At 36.5% G+C, this 14,458-nt stretch overlaps 1 protein-coding gene and 1 non-coding gene across 9 annotated transcripts in view; both read left to right on the forward strand.

The window, feature by feature from the left end:
- DENND4A (DENN domain containing 4A) overlaps window positions 1–14,458 on the forward strand; it is a 138,411-nt gene that overhangs the window by 90,657 nt on the left and 33,296 nt on the right. For all 8 annotated transcript variants that reach the window (XM_039469196.2, XM_039469197.2, XM_074392788.1 and 5 more), the window contains 3 exons: window positions 1,534–1,650; window positions 2,388–2,519; window positions 7,101–8,194. In XM_039469196.2, coding sequence (XP_039325130.2) covers window positions 1,534–1,650; window positions 2,388–2,519; window positions 7,101–8,194 — 1,343 coding nt within the window. The remainder of the gene's footprint in view (window positions 1–1,533; window positions 1,651–2,387; window positions 2,520–7,100; window positions 8,195–14,458) is intronic.
- Window positions 1,950–2,053, forward strand: LOC120364190 (small nucleolar RNA U13). The gene has a single exon (XR_005579531.2). It is a non-coding gene; the product is annotated as a small nucleolar RNA U13 (small nucleolar RNA).

Consider the following 14,458-nt stretch of genomic DNA (forward strand, 5'->3'; position numbering starts at 1 on the left):
AAGTGGGTCACTTGAGGCCAGGAGTTTGAGACCAGCCTGGCCAACATGGCAAAACCCCATCTCTACTAAAAATGCAAAAATTAGCTAGGCATGGTGGGGCATTCCTGTAATCCCAGCTACTTGGGAGGTAGAGGCACGAGAATTGCTTGAACCCAGGAGGTGGAAGTTGTAGTGAGCCAAGATCATGCCACTGTGCTCCAGTCTGGGCAACATAGTGAGACTCTGTCTCAAAAAAAAAAAAAAAAAAAAAAAAGAGGCTATCTTAAAATAATGCAAAACTTAATAAAAGCATGAATTTCATCAAGATTATTCTCAAATTTTTCTGTTTCTAGTTTCTTTAGAAATGAACCTGAAGTTTGATTAGAAAATATAAAATCTCAAAATCATAACAAAGTAAATACCTAGTGATACTTAATATAATTTCATTAGAGAGTGCTTTACAAGTTTATAAAACCATTTTTCATGTATAGTCTCATGTTATAATAACCTTGTGTTTTACAAATTTGGGAACTTGAAATTCAAACAAAAAGTTATATCATTATTTAAAATCACATGTCTCCTAAAATAGAGAACTAAGATTCAAAACCTTATCTTTTTGAGATTAATCTGGTGAAAACAGTTTTCTAAAAACAATGAAGAGCCTCTTTAGCAAAACAATGTAGTAGAAGTTTTTAAAAAAATATTGATAGACCTTTTTCCTTTCTTTGAGATGGGGTCTCACACTATTGCCCAGGCTGGAGTGCAGGGGTGCGATCATAGTTCACTGCAGCCTTGACCACCTGAGCTCAAATGATCCTCTCACGTCGGCCTCCCAAGTAGCTGGGACTATAGGTGTATGCCAACTTGCCTGGCTAATTTTTTTATTTTTTATTTTTGGTAGAGATGAGGTCTCACTGTGTTGTCTGGACTGGTCTCAAACTCCTGGGCTCAAGTGATATGCCTCCCTCAGCCACCCAAAAGTACTGGGATTAGAGGCGTGAACCACTGCACGTGGCCCCTTTTGCTTTTCTTAGCAATATATTTAACAGTAGATATTTATCGCATTCCCATGTATTTGTACATTAATTACCTGTCAATATATTTGAAGAAATCCAATTTTTTAGTAAAATCATTTAGACATTTAGCTCTAATGATCTATGTGTGAATGTTCTATTATAAATTCTCTACAGATTTCCCTTCTCTTGCTTAGTTGAAACTCAGACTTTCAACTAGAAAGGTCATGGACTTGTATAAAGAATGTCTGGTTTGTCTGTGTCTTTTGGAGCTCATATAGTAGTGTGAATGTACATAGTTACTTTTGACTACAGTGTAGAACCAAGAGAGTAAATTATTTCAAGATTGCCTCTTTCTTATATTAATAGAGATGATGGAAGGGGTAGCTAACAAAATAATACTTTAAATTGGAAGTTAGCCAGAAAAAAATTTACAAGAAAATTCAAACGTTAGTATGTTGCTCCTAATTCCAGTTGTACTTACTAAAGAAGTTTCTGAAAGAGTTTTGTTTCTTCTTTTTTTTTCCTTTTGTTTTACCAGGTGGCCAGTCTGATCTTGGATATAATTCATTATCTAAAGATGAAGTTAGAAGAGGGGATACATGTACTGAAGACATTCAAGAAGAAAAAGATAAAAAAGGGAGTGATTGTAGTTCCTGTAGGTATTAAGTCAATATTGTGTAAAATTGTGAACTTACATTCATAGAAAGTACAAGTGATTTTATAAAAGTACTGTTTTTACTTTCCGTTTTCCCATTATAACTATTTCTCCCATTACATGCCCTCTCAGCCACCACATACTGTCATACAAAAGCTTTATGTATGAAGTATATAGTCTCAGTGGCAAAGCACTCCCCAAATCAAATGCCTTTAGAATGAATGCTATGTAACTCCCAAAATACATGTATTTAGTAGAAGTATATATACATTTCTTGAAACAGTATTTTAAAGCTTGTGATCCTTTTGTAGTTCATGAGCATGATGATTGGGTGTTCATGCATGTTTGTGAGATGTACCACCCTTGAACCTTGTTATGACATCAGCACCTTACCCGTTAGACCCGAAAAAAAGAAAAAACTAAAGTTTGTTAAGGATTGTGATTATATTTACCTCCTTCCCCACTCCACCAAAAGCATTCCTTTACAGTCAAAAAGGAAATATAAAATTTGTGCATGGACCTTATGCATGGTTAGTATTCAGTAGTTTGATCTATACTTTGAGGCCTCAAATAAGTGAAATCACTTATTTGTGGTTGACAAACAGATATAGAGGTGTTCAACATTTTCTTATCACCTATTTTCAAACAAAAATATGTAGAACTGGAAATTTCTCTTGATACCTCCTACAATGTATATAGATTTTACTTTATTAGCATTTTCATTTTCATCTTTACAGTGTCAGAGAGTGAGAGTGCAAAAGGAAGTGCTGATTGCCTTCCTAAGCTCAGTTATCAAAGTTCTTCCAGTATCGTTCGTCTCACTGGTACAAGTAACAACAGTGCTGATAAAATATCAGGAGAAAGCATAGGTAAGTTGTTATGTGCAGAATAAATTGTATCTGCATGATTAATGAATGCTTATTTTTTAATAGTCTTAATTTTCCAAGGTTATTTTAAAAATTATTTTGGGCAGTCTCTCATGGTATAGCTTAGTAACTTGAGTTCTATATTTTATAACATGCTGTGTTCAAGCTTGTATTATAACAAGGCATAGGGGCAAACCTCCAGCTTTTATACTATCTTTTGAGTTTAGACTGTTGGGACTCTTTGGAAGGGGAAAGTGGAATCAGGAGAGGTGATGAATCTGAGGGTACCATACACCTAGCTAAGTTTCAGATGAAGTATATGGTTTATTAGTCTTCATATTATTCCTGTTTTTCCAGAGGCAAAAGGATAGTCCTTCAGATAGTTTAAGTAACAATACCCAATAATTTTTCTTTTCAAAGTCTTAATGTGAGAAAATGTATATATTATTTTATATTAGATATATTAATATAAAATATAGCAATGCTTCTATCAGAGGGGATATTAACACTATTTTAAAGATGAGAAAACTAAGGCATACTTCAGTGATTGGCAGGTCACATAAATGATCAATAGTTAATGGAAAAGTCAGATTAGAAGTAGAATAATATTTGGCCTCACAAGTTTTTTACCAGACCATTTTTAGGTGATTAAATAGACTTAAGATTCGGAGTTTTTAGTGTTAGTAGTGTGATTACCTTATAACATTTTTTTTCTATTAGCTTAATTTTGCCTGATGTTGTAATATAAAAAATACTGAAGAACATGTGCTGTCAAGGCTGAAATATCTCTGTTTTTAAATGGCCTTGGTGCAATTGTGTTTAGTTTTTTTGCAACACAGTTATATATGCCTCTAGTTCAGGAGTAGGCAAACTAAGGCGCAAGAACCAAATTTAGCCTGAAGCCTGTTATTGTACTAGCCCACAAGCTAACCAAGCACTAATGGTTTTTATAGTTTTAAGTTGTCAGAAAATAATCAAAGAAGACTAATACTGTGACACATGAAAATTTTATGAAATTCAAACTTCAGTTTTCATAAGTAAAGTTGTGGGAACAGACATGCTCATTTATTTACATATTGTCTGTGGCTGTTTTTGCATTATAACAGCAGAGTTGAGTAGTTGTGATAGAGACCACATGGCCTGCAAAGACTACAGTATTTACTTTTCAGCCCTTTCTAGAAAAAGTTTGTAGAACCCTACTCTTATCTATCAAGCAAATAAAAAAAAGATGACCTATAACTCTTATTTTGCATTTCTTTGTTAGATAATTGTTATAATGTAAACATTAAAAAAATTTTCATCAATATCATGGAGTTGTTTCACAACCATTTAGTCCTTTGTAATGAATTTTCTAATTATAGCTCTTAATAACTTGCCTTTGATCTTTATTTTATTCTTTCATTTCTGTCTGTTCATGCTTGTCCTCTTCTGAAGATCAGCATTTAATATTTTTATTTAAATATGAGTGTAAACCATCCTTTGATCTTGACATAAAAGTCTAGAGTAGATTTCTTTGGTGTGAAGTAAAGTTATTTACCCTTGATGCTTTTGGCTTGAAAACTCATCTCTTAAGTACTATGGGTTTATTAATGCTGCCAAAGACCATACATGGGATATATAGGACTACTTATTATATACTTGTATATACTATGATTTGAAGCATTTTTCAAGTTCATTTATGTTTTGCAGTACAATATATGAATATTTTATTTATATCATTGGACACCCTTGTATATGTATATATGTGTATATGTATGGGAGTAGAATAAAGATATGTTTTTATATTTGATTAGATTTTGAAATAAACTCATCAGTCTAACAGTCATCTTGATTTTTTTTTTTTTTTGAGACAGAGTCTTAGGCTGTTGCACAGGCTGGAGCGCAGCGGTGCAATCTTGGCTCACTGCAACCTCCGTCTCCCAGGTTCTCATGTCTCAGACTCCCTAGTAGCTGGGATTACAGGCGTGCACCAACACACCGGGCTAATTTTTGTATTTCTAGTAGAGACGGGGTTTCACCATGTAGGCCAAGCTTGTCTCAAATTCCCAACCTCAGGCAATCCACCTGCCCCCAGCCTCCCAAAGTGTTGGGATTATAGGTGTGAATATAACATATCATATTCCAGGTTGGTTTATTGGCTGCAGTTACTGCCTAATAGACAGTATTCATTCAGTAAATATTCTTTTAGATTCTACTATATGTCAGGTGCTACGGGAGATATAATAAGAAACAAAAAATAAACATGGATCCTGCCTTCATGGAGAAAGCAGGTAGAAAGGATGGGAGGATGTTAATCAAGTAAATGTGAAAGTGCTCTTAGACTAAGTACAGAAGGACCGTGAAGAAGGACAGTTAATTGCTGTGAGAACATAGATATGACGTAGGTTTGGGGTCTTTAGTCAGGGAAGACTTCCTTAAGCATTATCATTTCTGAGCTTAAATTTCAAATATGAGTGGAAAATAAATGAGAGTGGAGTCAGAAAGGAGGAATTGAGAGGGTGCAGTCCAAGCAGAGGGAAGCATGTCTAAAGGGCTGTTTGGTAGAAAGGAATCCTACAGCATGTTCAGACATCTGAGAAAAGGCTAGTATATCAGCTAGGCATGTGTTCAGCTTTAAGTCTCAGAATATATGATTAATAAGTACTGTGCTTAAAGAATTTGTGGTTTATTTTTCTCAAATAGGAAATTCAGAGGTAAGCAATTGCTCTAGATGTTGGTTCAAGGGCTTTGCCATCAGTTCTTTTGACCTAATCATGATTACAGTATGGCTACCAGTAACTCCACACATCACCTATCCAATCAAGGCAAAAAGAATGGGAAGGGAAACACCAGCCATATCTATTTCTTTTGTCAAGAAGATTTTTCCAAAAACCCTCACAAGCTATACCTTAATATCACTGGCCGGAATTATGACATAGAGCCATCTAGCCCAAGGAAGTTAAATAGTTTGCAGTCTTTGTGTTAGAGGCATGTAGCATCCAGCCTAGCTCATAGAATTTAGCATGTATGTAAACTTAGGATTAGGCAAACTTTTTTGTAAAAGGCTGGATAGTAAATATTTCAGGCCTTGTATGGCACATACAATCTCTCTTACCTGTTTTTCCGGGTGCATGATTTTTACAACCCTTTGCAAATGTAGAAACTGTATGAGACTACATAAACAGTCCTCAGGCTAGATTTGACTTGTGGGTATAGTTTGCAAACCTCTGGTAAAGTCTGATAACAAACTTTGTCTTCAGGTCATAGTATATCACTGACTTTGCAAAGGAACCATTGCACGTCTATTTAGATGCAATTTCAGAGTATAATCTTTAGGTTATAAGATTCCTCCAAGTCTTTAGTAATATTTAAACTATCAAGCAGAACATTTCCCAGAATGTCAGAAGAAAGTATGTTTTTTATTTCTCATGTCCTCAATCATAAGCTGATGCAAAAAAGAATAAACTGTGCCTCTCTGATATGTCATTTTTCTTGTTAATGGTATATACTATTAAGTAATAGTAGATGCCAGCTTTTATGACCTCTAGTATTCTGTCTTATCTCTTGCCCTGCCATTTGCGTGCATGCCCTGCCATTTGCAAGAAAAGGTACATTTTTAATACTTGTCTGGCTATAGTGAGCTAATTCTGTGGATAAAGCACGTAAGAAGAATAGTTGATGATACTATACCTAGACTAACGCTTTAGAGGACTCCCACATATAGTAAGAACAATTAAAGTGATCAGAAATCTAGATTTCTGCTTTTACTATTATCTAAGTAATTTGGTAGAAAGCAGTGAATAGTGTTTTCAAATAATGTGAAGTGGCTGTTACCATTTGACTGGTATGAACTTGCCGTTAGTATGTTAAGCAAAGGTAAAATTAGCCACATTTATAGTTATAAGGATTTGGAGGATAAAAAAAAAAACCTTTATTTATGGATAAAGTTAACATACTTCCATTTTGTTTCGTGTTTTGGATCTTTTTCTTTTTCATTTTAATAAGGAGAAGATTCACAATTTTGGCTGGGCATGGTGGCTCACGCCTATAATCCTAGCACTTTGGGAAGCCAAAGCAGAAGAATTTCTTGAGCCCAGCAGTTCAAGACCAACTTGGGCAACATGGTGAGACCCTGTGTCTACCAATTAAATTAAAAAAACAACAAAAAAAGACTTAGAATCTCAAGGTCATCTAGTACAACCATAATTGTAAAACCATTGTAATTTATTTAGTGGAATTAATGTAAATTCATTATTAAATATAAATCTTAATTGATAACATTTTTAAAAAGCAGTGCATTCTAATGTCTAGGAGCATACCCTTTATAATTGGACAAGTCTGAATTTGAATCCCAGTTCTGTCTCTTAAGGACTCTGAGCTAGATAATTAATCTCCTTGAATGTTTCTTTTTTCTCAACTCATAAGGATGTTAGAATGTTTACAGTAGGTAATATAAGTAAAGTGTCTAGTATAGTATCTGTCAAATAGCAGACACTCAGTGAGTCCTTGTTATTATCATTTTTATCACTAGAATTTTAAATATTTAAAATGACTTATATTTACTATTATATTTTCATGGCTAAAAGCACTTTGCTTGTTTTTCAGAAAGCACACCTGAACTGCTCTTAATATCATCTCTTGAGGATACAAATGAAACAGGAAACATTCAAAGTAGATGCTTCAGAAAAAGACATAAAAGTGACAATGAAACTAATTTGCAGCAGCAAGTGGTCTGGGGAAATAGAAACCGTAATCTTAGTGGAGGGATACTGATGGGATTTATGCTCAATAGAATTAACCAGGAAGCAACCCCTGGAGATATAGTTGAAAAATTGGGAGCCGATGCAAAAATTCTTTCAAATGTTATCTCAAAAAGGACAAGACCAAATACTCTTGATATTGGGAAGCCACCTTTAAGATCAAAAAGAGACAGTTTAGAAAAGGAATCTAGTGATGATGATACACCTTTTGATGGTTCTAACTATTTGGCAGACAAAATGGATTCACCTGTTATTTTTGACTTAGAAGACTTAGACAGTGAAACAGATGGCTCAAAAGCAGGATGTGTTGCTACACAAAATCCCAAGAGAATTCAGCGTATGAACAGCAGCTTTTCAGTAAAACCTTTTGAAAAAACTGATGTTGCAACGGGATTTGATCCCCTCTCTCTTTTGGTTGCTGAGACTGAACAGCAAAAAGAAGAAGAGGAGGAGGATGAAGACGATAGCAAAAGCATTTCAACACCGTCTGCTAGGCGTGATTTAGCTGAAGAAATTGTGATGTATATGAATAATATGAGCAGTCCTTTGACAAGTCGTACACCAAGCATTGATTTACAACGGGCATGTGATGATAAATTAAATAAGAAAAGTCCAACATTGGTCAAGGCATGCAGAAGATCTAGTCTGCCTCCTAATTCTCCTAAGCCAGTGAGACTTACCAAATCTAAAAGTTACACAAAAAGTGAGGAGAAACCAAGAGATAGACTTTGGTCTTCTCCAGCCTTTTCACCTACTTGCCCATTTAGGGAAGAATCTCGGGATACATTAACCCACTCATCACCTTCATTTAACTTAGATACACTACTAGTACCTAAACTAGATGTTCTAAGGAACAGTATGTTCACTGCTGGAAAAGGAGTGGCAGAGAAAGCAAGCAAATGGTATTCAAGATTCACCATGTATACCACATCATCTAAGGTAAGTTTGGTTAGTATTTGCTACTTTTACTGTCGCACACACACACACACACCCATCACCACGAAAAGCCCCTTGCTTGTTTTAACTATTCTTCCTAAACATAGCTTTATAAAAATGACTTATGGAGTGTGTAAGTTTTGTAAGTATCAGAATTTGAACTGGAATAATAACTTCAAAAGAAAAAAAAAATCTTACTAAGGTTGTATTTGTAGTTCAGTTTTGAAAGACAGTGATTTGTAGCTGGAGTAAGAATTAGTGTTATTTGAAAGTACTTACTGAATTTCAATATTTCCTTCAAGATGCAGATTTTTTTTTCCAGACAATGTGTCCAGTATGCCCTCAAAAATTACCAGTCAGGCATATGATTTGCCCTTCTGGTTAGGATGCAGTAACTTAGGATAGACTTACATACCTTCCCCTAAGAGCAAAAAGCTAGATGAAATAGAGGAAGTACCTGTTTAAAGTCATCAGCGAACTGCTAGAGCTACTAGAAAGCAGAGAGGCAGGATTCTAGAGAGGTGAACTAAAGTTCTAGAGCCACTTTCTTCCTGAGGGTATTTGCTAATTATGAGCATGAAGCACTAGGTTGTAAATCTAGGCCTTCCCTTATCAGAACTTTTGGGACTTTGTGGGTTAAAGAGACAAAATTGAAGACTTTAAGGGCCTCAAATACACTGAAGATTTTTTTTTCCCTCAAGACATTTTCCAGATACTTGATACTGCATGAGAAGGGTAAGTAGAACATTTCTGAGAAGTCAAGTTCTCAACAGTTTCATGGTGCTGGACTCATAAGAGCTAGAGTTCAGGAGCTGCCAGAGAGGGCCTCAGTCGGAATACTTATAGAGATAAGCCTTAGGAACGTTGGCAAACCAGATGTAGACTAGGCCTCACCAAAATTAACACCTAGACTTGACTCAGGTCATCATGATTTGGTTAAAATGATCAGCTTTTATTCTATCAGCAAGAAAAGATCGTACCTTTTCTGGAGGAGTAAAACATCATCTGGAATCCTTGCAGTTTTTAATACACAATGTCTCACTCAATTAAAAATAACTATGCCAAGAGACAGGAACAACTAAAAAACAGAAGAAAGCAGTTAATGGAAAGAGACCTTTGAGTGATCCGGATGTTTTAATTAACAAGGGACTTTGTAATAATAATAATATGTTCAAGAATATAAAGGAAAAGCTATTAAAAATAGCTGTAAAGATGGAAAGTTTCACCAGTTAATCAGAATGTATTAAAAATAATCATGTAAATTTTAGAACTGAAAATGAAATAAAAAGCAAAAATCTTGAGCCAAAGAAAAGAGATACATTATTTGCAAAGGAGCAGTGGCCTTCTGAAGAGAAACTATGATGTCAGAAGATACTGGAATGATATCTTTAAAGTGCTGAAAGAAAATTAACTGTCAACCTATTTTTCTATACCGAACAAAAATATTTTTCGGAAATTGAGTTGAGAATACTGGTTCCACTGTGGTAACATAAAGCCACCACAGCCAATCCTTCCCACTGATTACAGTTTAAAAACCAGACAAAATTAAAAAACAACTAAGGATTCTGAAAAATAAAAGCAGGCAGATTCTGGGGAGAGACCCACACAGAAATGAGTTTATCAATTTTCTTTTCTTAGGCATCTTTGCCCCAAGGATAGCCGCATCATGGCATAGCATCTCTGGCAGATAAAACTTCAAGAGAAACCCCTTATTTCCTGAACAGAGAAGCCTGAGAAAGAGGCCTCTTTGTGCAAAAGTTTGAGGGGAATCCCATACAAGTTTCAGCCTACCCCTTAACCAGCACAGTCTTGGGACAGATGTAAACTGGAATGGAAAAAGGCTTAAGTAACTGAACCAAAAGTTCACTGCTTAGAAAAAGCAAAACACAAATTACAATCAGAATATAACTCAATTGATTGCCTGCTGAAACAAAGGCATCAACAATCTCTGAAGTATTATGACAGTACCCAGTCTACATAACATAATATTCAGTGTCCAAGATAAAATCCCAAATTACTTGATATAAAGTACCAGGAAAATGTGACCAATTCTCAAGGAAAAGACAACTCCAAAATGACTCAGATGTTGGAAGTATCAGGGAGAAACTTTAAAGCAGCTACCATAACTAGTTCCTTTAGGTAAAGGAAAACACATTTGAAATAAATTAAAATAAATTCTAGCAAGAAATAGAAATTATCAAAACAATTTTTATAACTAGTCAGTGAAGAGTGATAGAAATTAATCAGAAGAGGCAGGGCATGGTGGCTCATGCCTGTAATTCCAGTGCTTTGGGAGGCTGAGGTGGGTGGATCATCTGAGGTTGGGAGTTCAAGACCAGCCTGACCAACATGGAGAAGCCCTGTCTCTACTAAAAATACAAAATCAGCCAGGCGTGGTGGCACATGGTTGTAGTTGCAGCTACTCAGGAGGCTGAGGAAGGAGAATCACTTGAACCTGGGAGTCAGAGGTTGCAGTGAGGCAAGATTGCGCCACTGCACTGCAGTCTGTTGGTGACAGAGCAAGGCTGCATCTCAAAAAAACTAAACTAAACTAAACATAGTCTTATATGTGATAATATCAAAAGAACAAATAAAATATGGATAATGAGTTCCAGAAGAATTGAAGAGGGAGATTTTGTTAGAAAAGATATTTGAGGCCAGGTGCAGTGGCTCATGCCTTTAATCCCAGCACTTGGAGAGGCTGAGGCAGGCAGATCACGGGGTCAGGAGATCATCCTGGCCAACATGGTGAAACCCCATCTCTACTAAAAAATATAAAAATTAGCTGGGCGTGGTGGTGCGCACCTGTAGCCCCAGCTACTTGGGAAGCTGAGGCAGGAGAATTGCTTGAACCTGGGAGGCGGAGGTTGCAGTGAGCTGAGATCGCACCACTGCACTCCAACCTGGCAACAGAGTGAAACTTTGTCTCAAAAAAAAAAAAAAAAAAAAAAAAGATATTTGAAGATTTGAAGAAATAATGCTGAAACCTCTAAAACTGGTAAAATATACAGATTTATAGATACAAGAGACTCAGCAAATTACAGACAGAATAAACTCAAAACCACACCTGCGCACACCAAAAGTAAACTGCTGAAAATCAGAGATATCCACCTGCTAACAAGAAAATGGCTGATAAAAAAAGTACATTGAAAGCTATTAACAAAAAAAGTATACATTACCTATGGAGGAATAAAGATTTGAATTTACCCATGCACTGTTCATTATAATCCTTGGAAGGAAGAATTTAGTGGAATGGTACCTTTAACGTGTAGAAAGAAAAGACCTGTCAACTCAGAATTCTGTATCCAGTGAAAATATTCTTCAGGGGTCAATGTGAAATAAAGGCATTTTCTGATAAAAGAAAGGAATTCATGAGCAGTGGAATTGCTCTGTAAGATATGCTGAAGGAAGTTATTTAGACTGAAGAAAAATGATACCAAAGAGAAACCTGGATCTTCAGGAATAAAAGAAGTGTAAAATAAATGGTTAATAGCTGGTTAATAGAAAGATTAATTTTGGCCTCCTAAACTACAAAAAAAAAAATCCTGTAATTGTCTAAACAAAAATAGTAACATTATCTCATGGAATTTTCAATATGTGTAGATGGTTGACAGTAGTGAACTTCAGTAGTAAAGGAACTTTCCCCACAGACCTTCATTATGGTTATATTGTTAAATATCAAATGATATAAAACTAAGTAGACTTTCAATGATTAGACATGTATATTGTAATCCCTGGAGTACTGGCTTCAAATATACAGTGAGATGCAGCCAAAGAGCCAATAAAAATATTCAGATAGTCTTAGGACAGGAAATCTTGAAGAAGCCAAGAAAAGGAGAACAGAGAAATAGAAGACTAGATCTAACCATATCAACAATTAAATGATAACAATCTAAACACCGCAGTTAAAAGGCAGACGTTAGGCATGGCACAGTGGCTCATGCTTGTAGTCCCAGCTCTTTGGAAGGCCAAGCAGAAGGATTACTTGAGCCAGGAGTTTGAGACCAGCCTGGCCAACATAGCAACACCTTGTTTGTACTTTTTTTTTTTTTTTTAAACTAGTGGCCATGGTGGTGCAAACTTGTAGGAGAGTTGCTTGAGCCGGAAGTTCAAGGCTGTAGTGAGCTGCGATTGTGCCACTGCACTCAAACCTGAGAAACAGACTGATTTCATAGTGATGAGGAGTTGGATGTGATGGTATGTGCCTGTAGTTCTAGCTACTTGGGAGGTTGGGGTGGGAGGACTGGATTGCTTGAGTCCAGGATTTCTTTTTTTTTTTTTTTTTGAGACGGAGTTTCGCTCTTGTTACCCAGGCTGGAGTGCAATGGCGCGATCTCGGCTCACCGCAACCTCCGCCCACCGCAACCTCCACCTCCTGGGCTCAGGCAATTCTCCTGCCTCAGCCTCCTGAGTAGCTGGGATTACAGGCACACGCCACCACGCCCAGCTAGTTTTTTGTATTTTTAGTAGAGACAGGGTTTCACCATGTTGACCAGGATGGTCTCGATCTCTCGACCTCGTGATCCACCCGCCTCAGCCTCCCAAAGTGCTGGGATTACAGGCCTGAGCCACCGCGCCCGGCTGAGTCCAGGATTTCTGAGCCAGCCAGGGCGGCATAACAAGACTCTGTCTCTGAAAAATAATGATGATAAGAAGCAGTTCATTAGGAAGACACCACAATTATCTGTATATATTCACTAAATCACAGAGCCTCAAAACAATGACATAATAGAATTAAGGGGTGTTCTAGATTTTAGTAGGAAATTTTAAAACTAATTAGATAGAAGAGCTAACAAAAATTGGTCAAGACAAATAACAACAGAATCAGCTACTTTTATATAATTGACATTTATAGACTATTCACTTAACAACTACAAAATACACTTTTTTTTTTTTTTGAGACAGAGTCTCACTCTGTTGCTCAGGCTGGAGTGCAGTGGCACCATCTCTGCTCACTGTAACCTCTGCCTCCTGAGTAGTGGGGACTACAGGCACATGCCACCACACCTGGCTAATTTTTGTGTTTTTTAGTGGAGATGGTGTTTCACCATGTTGGTCAGGCTGGTCTCGAACTCCTGACCTCGTGATTCACCTGCCCCGGCCTCCCAAAGTGCTAAGATTACAGGTGTGAGCCATCATGCCCAGCCAAAATACATATTATTTTCAAGTGTATACAGTACAGTCATCAAGATAAACTGTGTTTGGCTATTAAAATCTCAGTCAGTTGAAAAGGATTCAAATCAAAGTACATTTCAAGAGTTACAGACCATTACAGAGGGATTTTAAAGGAGATTTAAATAAATGGAGAGACATTCCATGTTCATGGAATTGAAGACTTGGTATTGTTAAGCTGTAACACTCCCCACATTTGTATCTAAATATATATCAAAATTGTCCCTATTAAAATTCCAGCAGGAATTTGTAGAAATTGACCAGCTGATTAATATGGAGGGGGAAAAGGGACCCAGAATAGCCAAAACAATTTGGAAAAAGAAAAAGTTGAAGGGCTCACACTTCCCAATTTCAGAATTTACTACAAAGCTACAGCCATCAAGACAGTATGCTGCTAGCATAAACAGATCAGTAGATAGTGAATAAAAGTTAGACTCCAGAAATAAACTCTTACATTGATGGTCATTTAAATTTCAACAAAGACGCCAAGGCAATTCAATTGGGAAATGATAATTTTTGTCAAAAAATGGTGCTGAGATAATTGGATATCTGCATGTAAATAACAGTGACCCTTCCGTATCTGCAAGTTCTGCATCCATGGATTCAACCAACCACAGATTGAAAATTCTAAGAATAGATAAATACAAATAAAACAATACAGTATAACTATTTACATAGATAACATTAACATTGTATTAGGTATTACAAGTAACCTAGAGATGATTTAATGTATACAGGAGGATGTGCATAGGTCATATGCAAATACCAACCCCCTATGGATACTGAGGGATGACTGTAGGTGAACTTAGACACTCAACTTACATACAAACATTAATACAAAATGGATAACGTCTAATGTAAGAGCTAACACACTATAAAAATTTTGGGTGCAGTGGCTCATGCCTGTAATCCCAGAACTTTGGGAGCTCAAGATGGGCAGATCACCTGAGGTCAGGACTTCAAGACCAGCCTGGCTAACATGGTGAAACCCTGTTTCTACTAAACATACAAAAAAATAGCCTGTAATCCCAGCTACTTGGGAGGCTGAGGTAGGAGAATTGTTTGAACCCAGGAGGCGGAGGTTGCAGTGAGCCA

Source organism: Saimiri boliviensis, chromosome 2 (genome assembly GCF_048565385.1).
Source record: "Saimiri boliviensis isolate mSaiBol1 chromosome 2, mSaiBol1.pri, whole genome shotgun sequence".
Classification (NCBI taxonomy): domain Eukaryota; kingdom Metazoa; phylum Chordata; class Mammalia; order Primates; family Cebidae; genus Saimiri; species Saimiri boliviensis.